Raw genomic sequence first — 14,478 nt, forward strand, 5'->3', positions numbered from 1 at the left:
ATTTGGCTAATCGGTGGATTGGAATATAAAAACAAAATTATCAAAGAGAAAATCGTTTTTTTTTTAATTACAAAATTAAATTAAATTTCCTAAATTTCTTAAATTGCCTGAATTCCAATAAAATTTAATGAGAATTTCCTGATTTTTCCAGATATGAAAAAATTCTTGAGAAATCTAAATTATTCGTATTTTTTCCAGAGAGTAGACACCCTGAAATATAGCACATTACGTACATATAATTATCGTTGAATGAAAGCACTCTGCGCGTGAAACTTTCTTTATTATATACAATTGCATCATTTCGTCGCGAAAATGTCAAATTCCAGAGATGCTATGGATATTCAATTATTTTATTACGATGTAACTTTGCGACACTTTCTATAAACGGTTGTCACATTAAAATTATTTTTAAACAGCAACAAATATAGGAACAGGATGTAGTTGGACACTTGGACACGGATTAACTTCCGCGAGACGTGTATTAACTCTCGAGGGTGAGATACGGGAACGCGTGTCAAACGCATACGTCTCGTAAATGTATTCTGGCGAACGCGATTCCAATAACAATGGCAAGACTGTGACGGAGCGCCCTTCTTTCACCTCCTCTCTTCGCTCGTTCTTTCGCCGCATCCGACCCGTTTTAGCATGACAATCCGAACAAATTGGACGGCTCAATTTGAGCGAATTGCAACGGGGCGAGCTTCTACATCGGCGCGATCTCCGTCAACCCTCGGATGCGCGCTCTCGCTCCGCTACCTCGAATCAGATCAACTCATTCGTGTCGTCCAGAGGCCGAAAATCGGGACGGGTCGCATTGTCGCGTTAAACGAACAAACGAATACACGCACGCACGTACGCACTCCGTTACGCGTCGATGCGCGCATAATCGGCGTCGCGATTGACTTTCTATGTACGCCGCTAATTACCGGCCGTTGATCGCGAGAACTCGAAACAGTTAAACTTGCTTCTCTCCCTCGAACAATCCCATTTTCCATTAGACCGATTAGAATCTAGCGCGCGATTTAAAGCAGCCTTTGAATATCCCAAGTGGAGTTACGATTGTTACGTCACTTTGCAAATCTTTGAACGCCATTAACAAGTAATACCTTATTGATGTAGGCGAATATCATTAGTATTATTGGTCATTAGAAATTATTTGCGTAATAGAAATATATATACGTATCAACTTTAATTACGAGATAGTTAAGAATTAAAAATATTAATTATTGGAATTTTATAATGAACGTGTTACGGCACTCCGCTAATGGATGCAGGATTGAGGACTTACTGAAAATCTACTTTGTCACTCTCTCTCTAAAAAAAAAAAAAAAAAAAAAAAAAAAGTCGTTAGCCGATATCGAATTCGATATTGAATGTACTTGCGCGATAAACGAATTCGATTTGTTAATTAATTGATCGAATTAATAATACACGAATGGTTACGATGCATATTTTATCATTAATTAATCGAATTCGTTATTTGCCGAAAACGGCCAAGTTAATTATTTATTCAGGATTGATCGACAATTTTTCCAGACTCGTGCGGCGCGCATGCACAAGTCGCCATGGGAGAACGCGTTTCATTTCGCATAAAAGTTTTGTTGAAAATGATGGCTCTCCTCTCGGAAACGGGCGACTGTCGAGAGCGTGAACGAAACTGTAAATAAAAATATACAGGTCTCAAGCCGCGTTTACGATACCGCAATATAGCTGACATAATTGCTGGCAACGTTTCGAAGATAAATTTCGTTGCCAAGAATATCCCATGTTGTCATATCGAATTCACGCCATTAATAACAAGACGTCGAGTTTTCGATGTCGCTTCTTTCCCCGGAGAACATTCAATACTCATAAATATTTTATTAGGAGCAAAATTAATGAAATTAAAAAACATGGGCCGCTATATAGAAGTTTTGACACTGTTTCGAGAGGTCGAGTCAACGACTTTGATACGATCGCTTAAAATAATGGGAAAAGTGCGCTAAAATATACAAGTTTTCGACAGTATTCTATTGTACGCAAAGTCGAGTCTCCGTCATCTTTCAACAACATTTCTTTGATGTTTATCGAATAGGCGATACGGTGACAAATATTTGTCGGCGATATTGGGTATATACTTTGTCCATATTTGTGGACAAGGCACGTCGACAGTGTATGTTCGACGTGAACATGGATCGTGATACTTTACCGCGACATGTGGAGCTTGCATATGTCAGAGCCCTTCTATCGTTCACGAGATGAAAGTAAAGATGCTCACGACCAGAGAGGCAACCACGTCCAAGGATTCGAGGTAGACTGGTCAGGTAGCGAAGGGCAGCTGAACATGCCGAAGGTTTCGCGAGGGCGTGCCTTGCAGCTTGTGTTTCTAACGAAATTTCTACGGCGATGCGAAATGAATCTTCAGCTGCTATCTTGGCCTCGTCTCGGAGGCGAAATTACACGCGCTCGCCTTTGTTCGCTACAGACAAATAAGAACTCGTTTGTAAGCTTGAAAGATTGAAGTTTGCGCCGGTCTCCAACAACGATCGACTCGGAGGAACGACGACGACACGCGCGCGTTGTCGTCGTATACGATCCTAATAAACGCGGTGTTACGCGATAAACGCGTCCTCTGCGTTCCTTCGAGCATTCCAGTAGGACGTGATGCAACGTGGCAAAATGAGATTGTCACATGTCGGCATCTAGCTTGTATTTTCGATGCAGCTCCATCTGATCTATGTAGGTGTTTCGTGCACGCGCGCGAAAAAGATGTATTGTTTTTACAATAACAAATTCGTATCCTCCCCGTCGTGTAAAATGAAAAAGCGTTATTTTTATCGGCTATCGTCATCATCATTATTCATCCATTAAGATTGGTCTCGATATGCCGAAATTTATCGGATTCAAGTTTAATTTACATGGCCGCGGCCGCTGCAACTGGGCCATCGTGATCGACATCCTATATGATGCGCCGCGCAGCCAATGCAAAATACAGTTTTAATCTCCGCGACGCGGTTTATCATTTACCAACGGGGCGAGACCAGACCCCCAGTGCATCAAACGCTAATTTATGCTATCGCGCACCTCCCAATTCCACAGCTACAATCGACAACGAAATAAGCTGCGATACGAACGTTATACACACACACACACACATATATTATAGCGTGTATGTGCGTATACAAAGAATCCATTTTGTGTAATCCCTAAACCAGCCATCTCGGCGTTGGCGCTATCTTTCCTGCGAATTGCGAATCTATGCAAATCACACCGGTTGAGTATTCCATAAAGAAACGCTTTTATTTAAAAGGGAAGGGAAAAAGCGAAAGATTAATGCGTAGAATCGGCAAACGGGGCGACTGTTTATAAAACTCTTTCAAATTCTCGCGATATCTATCATATCGCAACTGCAACTGGACACGCAAAAATGCTAACGACATCGCGATACTACTATCGAAGTATCACCATTTTACCGCGTCGATACATATTTTACAGCGTTATAGCCGTATTCTCTGCTCGATATTTTACAGATATCGAAATAAGCTCCACGCGAGAAAAATATTATCTTTTTTTTTTTTTTTTTTTTTCGGAGGCAAACTACATTAGGCGTAAGAGAACACGGAGTAAAATGTTACAATTTCATTTGTGAATGGCGGATTCGCGAAAGACGATACAAGTGCGAGCCTCATCCAACCGGTCGCGTTCTATCAGAGGGAGGCGCGATCCATTAAAAAGAAAGGAAAGAAAAAAAACCCCTACGCGCGCCCTTCAATCCGGGGTGTAGCCGCGCTCGCAGCAGGTTTGCTTCGTTTCCGTGACGGTACACAGAGGCGGTCGGCCCGAAATGCTTGGTGGTCCCTCGAGTGGAGAGCCCGCGGGAGAAAGAACCACCTGCCTGTAGAGATCGGTGGGGGCAAACTGCCGTCGTGCACCTCTTACCCTCGTCCTCGCCGCTCCTTTACCCTCGCACGACTAGGGCCCAACGTTCGCCCGACACCCTTCTGTCCCTTCCGCCCCGCCGCATAGTCATCCCCACCCTTCGTGCATGGCCGCCACCGCCGACAGGGTTGGCTCGTGTCGTATTAACACCCCGAGCGTAAGACAGATTTTTCTCCGAATGAATTTCACATGTGAAGAGAGAGAGAGAGAGAGAGAGAGAGAGAGAGAGAGAGAGAGAGAGACAAAGAGAAAAAAATGGAGATGGAATTTATTTAAATTCTATCGAGTTTCGTAACATGCGATAATTATAATAGTTCTAATTAGAAGGAAAAAAATAAAGAAAATGAGAGAGATATTTATATCGATTGAAAGAAGGCGATGAGTTATATATGAGAAGCAGTAAAGTGCAAAAATAAGTGAAGGATGTATAAGTTTGCCTCTTTTATATTATTCATTATATTATATTATGTACACCGTAGGAAAATTGGCCGGAAAGTTCTCTTAAGTAATTAAAATAATTAAACTCGTTTAGTCCCCATGTGCAGTCATATGGGTACCGATTAACAGACTCAAATTAGAGAATTACGTAAATTTTGGCAAGATTACCTTCCGCCAAAATTAGCTTGTCTAAATGTAGACGTCATCACTGCTAAATATCACTATATTAAGCTCTTCGTGCAATTTTCCGCGATGGTTACTCGAAAGGATATTCATTAAAGAGATACGTTTACCAAAAATTTGATTATTAAACACTGCGTCGGAACTATTGCAATTTTTATCTATAGATATACATTCGATTGCTCACATATATCATACGCATTGGTTGTCAATTCAGTAAAATTAAAGTGTAGTAGCATATCGTTCTCTCTCTCTCTCTCTCTCTCTCTCTCTCCCTCTATTGTGATTGATGTTATAATTTTATACTGCACGGATCGCGCATGTTACATTTCTTTAAAGGGAAAAAATTGCTAAAATCTAGGAATATATAATGAAAAAGCGATTATAATTTCTTTTCGCTTTGACACGTCCAATTGTATAAATATACTCTTTTTTCTCCCATTTTTTAAAATATCCGGTCGTATAATCTCAGAATCGCTCGGCACTGTTGTATCTCTTAAAAAACACGTTTTATCTCGTAAAAACGTAAGCGGTGATATACACAAGGACCTTATAAAAATTTACCGTCTTCGTTAATAAATTCGTTGTTTCAAAAGAGCAAAACGTATAATACACCCTCTTCACATAACCAGAATGCACTATTACCAGCGAGTTGAAGTAGTTCCTAGTGTCGTCCAAATACTTTACTCACGGTATGTATCTCAAGAGGGACTATATATGTAGAACGGGGACCATATTTCGAGAGACTTAGTCTTATTTAAAGCTATTTTATATGTCATAATGAAAATACGACATACGCCGAATAATGCTCTAGGGAATATTTTCGCAGTGTAGTGTTAACGCAATCGAGGGGGCAAAATTGTTATCGCGATGCGACTATTTAATTTAATGAAAATCGTTATATTTTACCGTTTAAATTATGTACTCTCGTTATTTCTCTTCGCTCTTCGTTCGCATTCGTCAAAGAGGCATCGCGATTTGAGAAACCCTGCGAGGTAAGCGAGTTCTCTCACGGACGAGCCTCGAGTTAGCGCCTCTCGCACCTGCAGATGTGCATCCGGCTCTGGCCGGTTACCACCACCGTCTTCTTCGTCGTCGTTGCTACTACCACCACTACCACCACCACCACCACCGCCACCGCCACCGCCACCACCACCGCCACCACCGCTGCTACGGTCGGTTGTAGTACGAACGCGGCATACTATGCGTGGCGGTTCAAATAGGCCGTGGTGGGAGAGGGGAAGGGGGACGGGGGATGACAGAGTGGGGGCAGCAAAGGCGCGATGAGATCGCAGGCTCAGTTGCCGTGCGACTGTCGAGATACGCACTGGTAGTGTCGACGGACGCGCGACGGTTTTGCTTTTCGCGCGCCGGACTCTTGGTTTTTACGAGGCTCTTTCATCCGTTTATCCTGCCGGGTGGGGGAGAAAGGGAGCTCGACCGGTCTCTCATCGTCGCATTGTCTCGTTGTGTGGAACAGTGATTAAAAAAAAAAAATAAATAAATAAATAATATAGTTTCCGAGTCAGAGACGAGGAGAATCTCGATTTAAATCACCGACCGCAGGAAACGATTAATACCGTCAGGTGCACGCGGTTCACGTACATACACGCGTACACGCACACACACACACATACACATATATACACGCATACGTATCGTACGTCTCGTTTGAAACGATGATCGCGCGCGTCGTCGCTTTCGCCTGATGCATTCGTCGGGACGCAGTGTCGTCGCTAACGTAAGAGCGCCGGCGAGTATCCGCCCGAGGACGACTGACAGATCCGGACGGTAGCGACCGACGACGACGACGACGACGATCGAGAGAAGTGGCGGTGAACGCCGTCGATCGGATTTTTGCAAACGAGTGCGATGAAGAAGAATGGTGGAGCGAGCGTCTCCCTCGTCGCTGCCGCCGCAGTCGCTTTAGTGCGACAACCCGTGCAGTGAATTGCATTCGGATGTGCGCGCGTGTTGTGTCACGACCCTGTGAGAATATAAATAAATACACACCGTGAGAGAGATAACCGAGTGATACATATTACACTGACGATGCGTATATCATTTGATTGCCGCCTTCGGTGAGAGTTTCGGAATACAAGGAGGGATTCGCGACGAGGGATCAGCGGACGAGAGTGAAACACGTGTGAAATTACTATCCCCGTGTGAAGTTTCTCTCTCTCTCTCTCTCTTCGCCTCCTGTAATCATGGATAGAAAGCCGAGGATCAACCGCCGTACGCAGATCGCGATAATGAACCTATTGCTCCTCTGTACCGGTGAGTATACACCCCGGTCCTTGTTACCGTATTTTCCTAACGAACGTTGGACGCTATGATTAAAAACTAATTCCGTCGAAACGCAGGATGGTAGTTAATTAATGAACGATTCACGAGCTAGGAATGAGATCGGATCGGCCGTCTCTCTCCGCGTATAAATGTCCAACAAATTGATAATTCTGAGGCGCAACACGTTCGCGGGACGAGAGGGGGGGAGGTGTGTCGAGGAATGAAACCGGATTCGCGTGGGCTGCAAATTGCAACATCGAGAATGTTGAAACCATCCCGATGCTCCGTCGCGTCGAGACGCTGTATCTTTTCTGTCAGATGTTCCTTCGAACATTCTCGACACCGAGTATATTATTTTTCTCTAAACAAACTCGCAAGACTTTCTAGCTTCTGTTATGTCGAAGACGTCGATTAATAATGTCAAGGTGACGGGTTGACGCAAACCGACACTATTCTTTCTCGCTTAAGTTGTGACAGATATCGAGAATATTTTTGTCACTCGATTAGCATCGAGTTTAATCGTATAATCAATGGAAACAAAATGACAGTAGATTGAACAAAAGAGAGAATACATTAGACGTGTAAAAATCGTAGGCAAAATAATACACGCATAAAGTCAGTATACAGGATGTCCCCAATTTAAACGGCAAAACTTTAAGAGTGTGTAGGGGACCGAAAAACTAAGACAAGAAATCCTTTAGAGGTTTGCTCGTTTTTGTACCATTTTGGAGAAAATCACAAAAAAAAAAAAAGAAACAAAACCAGTTTTCGTGTTTTTTTTTTTTTTTTTTTTTTTTTTACTTATTTATTACAAACCTCTAAAGGATTTTATGTTTTAGCTTTTCGGTCCCCTACACGCTCCTGAAGTTTTGCCATTTAAATTGGGAACACCCTGTATATATATATATATATACACATATAAATAGACCAGCTGTGAATCGATTAGAAAATGTATGTATGGCAAACGATAGAAATGTCAAGACTAAAGTTCGCTTTTCATGAAGTTTCCACTGTTCCTTATCTTTCCATATGGCGTCGCTTAATAGACGCTTAGATCGACATAAGATTGAGAAGGCTCTGGAGATGTGGTGCTCCAGGCGATATTTTAAGATATCCGCGCAAGCGATTCCATTCTAAAGATCAAACTAGGGATGAAAGAAAGACTTATATTTATTACGGATTCTTAGATATTTCGCTCATATCATCGGGTGAAAAAGTACATAACACAAAGAAGAGTCATGGATGCGTGATCGCGCGTCGAATCGATCTTATAAAGACTGCAACTTCATGGAAGACTGCTTCGGAAATATTACAAAGTAGCGTCGTTACAATCATGATCACCCTGTCAAGAATGAGAGATTTGATGCGAGAATAATAATAATAATAATTGAAAATAATAACGTAATAATAACGTAAAAAATTAAAATTTTGATTAACAGAATAATTATGTCATTAAAGATTAAAGTACAAAGAAAATGTTATAAAATTGTTTTGGAAAAGAAAAAGATATATATTACGTAGTATTTCATTTGTTTCTTCGTCTTTTTTATTTACTCTCACTCTTTCTGACTTTATATTACTTCCTCATATGAATATAAGAATAAAAATTTCGACATGATTCCTCGTATACTGATAAATCTTTCAAATATTACTTTTTATCGACATCTTCATCGATATTACATCTTGATGCGAAATGGCATGTTAATGTTGCATCAATGTTCTTAACTTTCAGACGAGCGTCTTCCTCTCTTGGGATCTTTAAGCTGCTTTCTCAGTTAGTTTCTCTCTTTATTCATATTCAAATATACATGAAAGCCGCAAAATGTAAGCTATCGCGACTAATATATATAATATAATCTCTGAATAAAATTTTTTAAAGTAAAAAATCAAGCAACGTATCAAAAGAGAAACGACGTAACTTTCAAGCTCGTAAAATCCCATTTAAAAATTATGGATAATAACCGTCATATGGAGGGACGGGCCAAGTTTGTTCGCGGGTACGATGTTTGCGGATGCCAGAAATGCAGATGCACCGTCGATGCATCAGCGCAAGATGATGATAGTGCCATCGATAGCATCACGGATCGGTCCTTTGTGGCATGTCGAACCATGCGGCAATCTAAACAGCCGCCGGTGAACGGTGGTTCGCGAGAGGAGTGGAAGGGGGACGAGGGAGAAAGGGGAAGAGAGAGGTGCGGTGAGGAAGATTTGCATACGCGCAAGGTGACACGTCGGCTGCATCGCGTACCCCCATCAGCGATTTTTCTTCAAAGGTTTGCTTCAAAGATCGATATAAAATAAATCCCTCTTGCCGCGGAGGTTCGATTCACACAGAACTTTAACGAGGGATGGGAGGACATTAATTAGGTGAGAGAGGGCGCGTTGTATCGATGCAGTTCTGAGCCGATTATATCTCGCGCGTAGATCAAAGGACGATGGTGGCTTTCTCCCTCTCTCCTTCCCTTTTCCCACTTTCTCTTCTTCTTTTTCTTTACCTCTCCCTTTCTCCCTTGAATCGACTCGTCGTGGCTCCAACCCGGAAAATCGCATCGGCGCCGCAGATCGCGTTAACCACGCCGCGTTTTCAAATCGTCGTTACCCACGAACGACCGCTTCCCACGAAAGATCCGCGATTCGTGCCAAATGTTATCGCTCCGCGGAATTATCGGAAGGTAATTAACCGCTAATCGGCCGTGGTAGCCGAAGATTGGAAATCGCGATGTTCCTTCTTAACAAGGACGATACATTTGAATTGCGAGGGGGAAAGCGTTGCGTCTCGACGTGCGTTTACCTGACCGCATCTCGCGAGATACGATAGATTTAATTGCAACGTTTCACGCACACGTTGCTTCACGTAGCAATTTGTATTCTCAAAAAATAACATTTGAGATGCTGTAAAAATAGCGCCGAGTAATAATTTATCCAATAAATGTCTCGCAGAGTGTGTTATGTCGTTTAATTAAAAGAAAAAAAAGAAAGGGAAAAAGAAGGATGCAATTGAAAAGCGACATCCGGTTATAGGATAGTCGGTTACAAGAAGATCGGTGGCTATTTACGATCGACAATCGTTTATTTAAAGTAAAGTGTCACGAGTGCTAATCGATCGACGTCTTTGCGGCAACAGCCCTAATAAATTTCCGGCTTTTATTGCCGCTGTTTTTTTCTCGAGAGCCGAGAGCTTCTAAGCTGTCTGTTCACTCGATAAATTTCGACGACGCTTTCTGCAGAGAGCGCGTTAAAGAAATGCAAGCTGCAACGCAGGTGCTAAAGCGCCGTTACCTTGTCTGCCGTTGCATTACGAAAAGAAGGTTACGAACGCGACACGATGCTAATGGCACACAGGAGGGGGTGCCGACGTACCTCTTCTCTCTTGGCGCGAAACATAAGCGATTAATGGCTTTCGTAAACGATCCCCTTATTTCTCGTCGTCGCGGAGGTAACCCTGAGATATTTATGCGCCTCGGATCAAAAATTATATCGTATTTGTTTGCCACGCGTGGGGCGATTACACCAAGTATCGTCTCTTTATTGCTCTATCCATCCTCATTCCCGATCTCTCGGCGCGAATGTAAAAAAAGAAATAGAGCCGCGGGTATTTTTAGATTTCACTTTAATAGAATTTTAATTCAAAGATAATCAAAAGAGACTTTTAACGGAAAAAGAGATTTCTTCTAATCAAACTGTTGCAATTTCGCCCGATATAATTGTTTAGATTAAAATGCAAGATTCTCTACAATTCTGTTTATAATACGGAGATGAATAATCTTAGTCAATCAAGATTAAGAATTGAATAACGGACGATCGCGAGAGGGAGTAACGTTGCGGCGCAGAACCGGAGATTATCATTATTCATGGGATTCGGGTAAGATTATTCGCGTTGCGAATTTTCTCCGTATTCCCGTATGTCCGTTTCTACATTTATCGCACTTCTCCATTCCGTGCGTAGCTGCGCTTCCTTACCGATTCCGCCGCGGGTCAAATATTTCCGTTGCAGCACGTTTGCACCGATATAGCCCGATCCGGAGCCATTCTATTCCTTGAAAAGCGGAGAAACGGTCGAGGAATTAATTCTTTATATTACCGGACGAAGAGAGAAAGAGAGAGAGAGAGAGAGAGAGAGAGAGAGGGAGAAGGCAGGAAACGAAATGGATGTCGGGGCGAGAGCGCATTTGTCGGATATAAACGCGCACGCACGTAGCCAGCATTATTTCGTCCGCCCTATATAATATATGTATACGTCTCCCCGGCTGTGTGCTGTGAAATGGAAAATAAAAAAAAATTGCAGAGCCATTCTTTCAAATCATTTCGCACATCGCTTCGATAGCCGGGATCAGTTCGACAAGCGGACAGAGAGAAACGGTCCCGTACATGTTAGTTTTCCCCAACTTTCACTATGCGTTTCGTAGGAGATCGCATCGCAAAGGTCGACGAATACCGCGATCATATCGAACGGACATATTTCAATATAACTGTATGAGAGAAAAGCGGCGGGCTTTTTGTCAAACAGTTGGCGTATGTGCCGAGTACTCCAATAACTCTTCGCATTCTCTGTGTAATGCGCGCATGTTTAAAAAGATTGGATATTAAATGTCTTTGTCGCGCGCAATTTCATATTTTTCCGCATTGTGTATTAAACGAGAAAACGCGAATATCTATTAAAATGTAATTTTTACGCGTTTTGCAAAGTTTTTAAATATAATTTTTAAAGTATTTCTCGGATTATATAAATTTTTTGTTCACGGAACTCCTCCCATCTTCTCTCTCTCTCTCTCTCTCTCTCTCTCTATTATTTTAAATTTCAACGTAAAATATTTCTAAGAAATCGTTAAGTCCAACGAGTCATCGAAGTGACTCATGGAATCTGTGATTGATAGAAAGCAGGCGACTTCCTATGACATTCTATACGTCTTGCTTTGTATTATCATCTGGCCCGATAACTCGTCGATCTCGAGAACCGATGAGTATAATACTACCTATTCGTATATGATCGTGTTCGAATTTGAGAGAGAGAGAGAGATAGAGAGAGAGGGGGGCAACGAGCGTTGGTTGCCGGGCGTGCTTCTTTCACTCTCTCAAGCGGATTCACGTTTTTCGCATGTGCGTTATGACTACAATTCTCTCTGTCATATTGCTCAAGCGTACATATACGAGAGCCAATATTTGCGCGGTCGCACGCGGTGCAGGAATGCCTACGGCGATGATATTCGATGCGATGAAATAAGGTTCGACTGCTGGCCGCGCGCGCGCGCGCGCGCGCACGGCGACGTATTGTTATTGCTACGCCGCAGACATTAACGCGTTTCGCTTTGTTATGTCCTGCCCACGGGCGCTGTTGGGCGTGTATACATGTATGTACGGGTCGCAAAAGCAGGGACACATATGTCAATGAAACAGGGAGAGATTAGGTTGGCGAGATTATAACGTCGAAATATCATTAATTTTCAAACTACCGAGTACTTACAAGACTGAAAATTGAAGGATTTTTCTTTCTTGAAAAAAAAAAAAAAAAAAAAAAAAAAAAAATTGTCATAGACAAAAAGGGCTTATATAAATAATATGAAAAAAATTCATTTTTTTTTAGACACTGATAAATAGATATGTGTTAGATCAATGAATTTCGATTCGAATTTTGCTTCGACGGAAATGTAATTTGACGCTGATCATATATCATTAATATTGAAATATTAGCTAATTGATTCGGTAAAATAATTATACGATACTTTTGTAGATCGCGAGACCAGTTAACGATCAACGCTGGAGATTGGGAAATTTATTGTAAAATTTTTACTAAACAAAAGATTAAAATTTCAATTCATCTAAAATCCATGGAGCGCGCTGTAAAACGAGTATCGCATAATGTACATATTTTGAAGTTTCTTTCGGGGATAATTTTCCATTAAAAATAGCTTTTTCCTGTAACGCATATAACACATATATGTAATATAATATAGTTTTAATTTCTCTCCGCTTTCTCTCTCTCACTCTTACACACACACACACACACACACACACACACACACACACACACACACACACACACACACACACACACACACACACACACACACATATATATATATATATATATTATATAATTATATCCAATCACTTCGTGCCATATCACATTATGATACCTTTGAATATTTCAGCGATATTAATACTTTAGATTCCTGTAATTGTTTTACATGCAATTTGCAGGCACGGAATACAATAGTATTTGGAATATGAAATATTAGACAGGGAAGAAAAAGGCGTAAAAAATAATGCGTGTATTTTATAAGAATGCGTTCAAAGGATATTTAGATGAAGAGTAGTTACCTTTAAGTGGCCGTTTAATGCCACGTAGGGGGTGAAACCCTTGGCGTTTATTACCACGGGAGGGAAGTTAGATGGTGCACGAACGTGCGAGAGAACATGTTTGTTAATACCGCAGAGGCAACACCTCTAAGAAGAACCGTGCATTATGCCCGGTGTGAGCCCGAATCGGCACTAGTCACGTAAAGTTTCACGCGCGCTCCTACCGTTGCGGTCACGTCCGAACAAGCGGCAACGCAAACCCAGCTCTTGTAAACCATGTTTTCTAAATAACTAAAATCCATTAGCAACGGCACACACGCGCGTCTCGACGTGACGCGGGGATGAATATACGCGCGGGATGCGGAAAACGCGCGCAACGAGAGAGAAGTATCATCGAAGCGAGGAGCGAGTTTACCTTACAAGACGACAGTCGTACGAGAGAAAATTCTCTATATATATTTTCCACGCGAAGAAACACCTAAAGGCGCGGTCACATTACGCCGGGATAACAAGGAGGTCGCACCGCAGAGACTCCGCAATAAAATCTGCAGGGAGAAAATTTCGATATTCCTTCTCCCTTATTTTATCGCGTCATTCCTCTGCGAGAGTATACTAGTGTTTTAAATAAAATCACACAAGAGCGATAAAGAAGAGAGCGTTATCGAGCGCTCTCTGTGAAATTGCCCCCGCGATTATAGTTTACAACCTTTCGCGTTCCATTAACGTTTTAATGCAAAAATAATTAATGTAAATTTCACCTCGAGCTCTTTTTTCCTACGCCTGTAAAATTCCGCGCGCGCGCATGCTATACGATTGATAAAATAATTTGAAGAAAAGAAGAGATCGCTTGTTTTAGCGATACCTTTTCGAAATGTCAAAGCGACACGGATCTCCGTGAAAACTATCGACTACGATTTGAGAAACACTGGCACACAAAGGCGTATAAATGACGATTTCTGTCAGCGACATCGATAACATCGACGGTGAATAATATACCTTTACGTATTTACTATGCGCAATGCGCTGACGTTTGTTCGTTTGTGCTCGTTTCGCGGCTCTTTGGCCTCGCATTGGAGGCCGATCGGCACGTTTCGCGATTAATATTACAGGATGTTGCGAATACACACGCATCCTGCATCGCGTGGCACGTATGCATCGCATTTGTATCAGCGATCGACAGGGGACTGTTGTTATACTTATTTTTTTTTTTGTTCAATTAAAAGATTAAATTAATATCTCACGATACACATGATACATATTATATTTCCTCGAGATAAAGATATATATATATGATCCGAATAAAATATACGTATACATTGTAAAAGTTGTTGAAAGTACAGAATATATTGGTGTAAACTC

At 41.8% G+C, this 14,478-nt stretch overlaps 1 protein-coding gene across 2 annotated transcripts in view; it reads left to right on the forward strand.

Moving 5' to 3' along the window:
* Ed (hemicentin protein echinoid) overlaps nt 1–14,478 on the forward strand; it is a 174,662-nt gene that overhangs the window by 142,560 nt on the left and 17,624 nt on the right. Inside the window, exon 1 of one of the 2 annotated variants that reach the window (XM_070303694.1) lies at nt 5,813–6,813. The exons of the other annotated variant lie outside the window; for it this stretch is intronic. Within the exon in view, the coding sequence (XP_070159795.1) occupies nt 6,744–6,813 (70 nt within the window). The 5' untranslated portion in view covers nt 5,813–6,743. Of the gene's footprint in view, nt 1–5,812; nt 6,814–14,478 lie in introns of those variants that run through there. 2 annotated transcript variants of the gene reach the window in all.

This window comes from Polyergus mexicanus, unplaced genomic scaffold, assembly GCF_030449975.1.
Source record: "Polyergus mexicanus isolate NDT 795.1 unplaced genomic scaffold, iyPolMexi1.0 SCAF_10, whole genome shotgun sequence".
Lineage (NCBI taxonomy): Eukaryota > Metazoa > Arthropoda > Insecta > Hymenoptera > Formicidae > Polyergus > Polyergus mexicanus.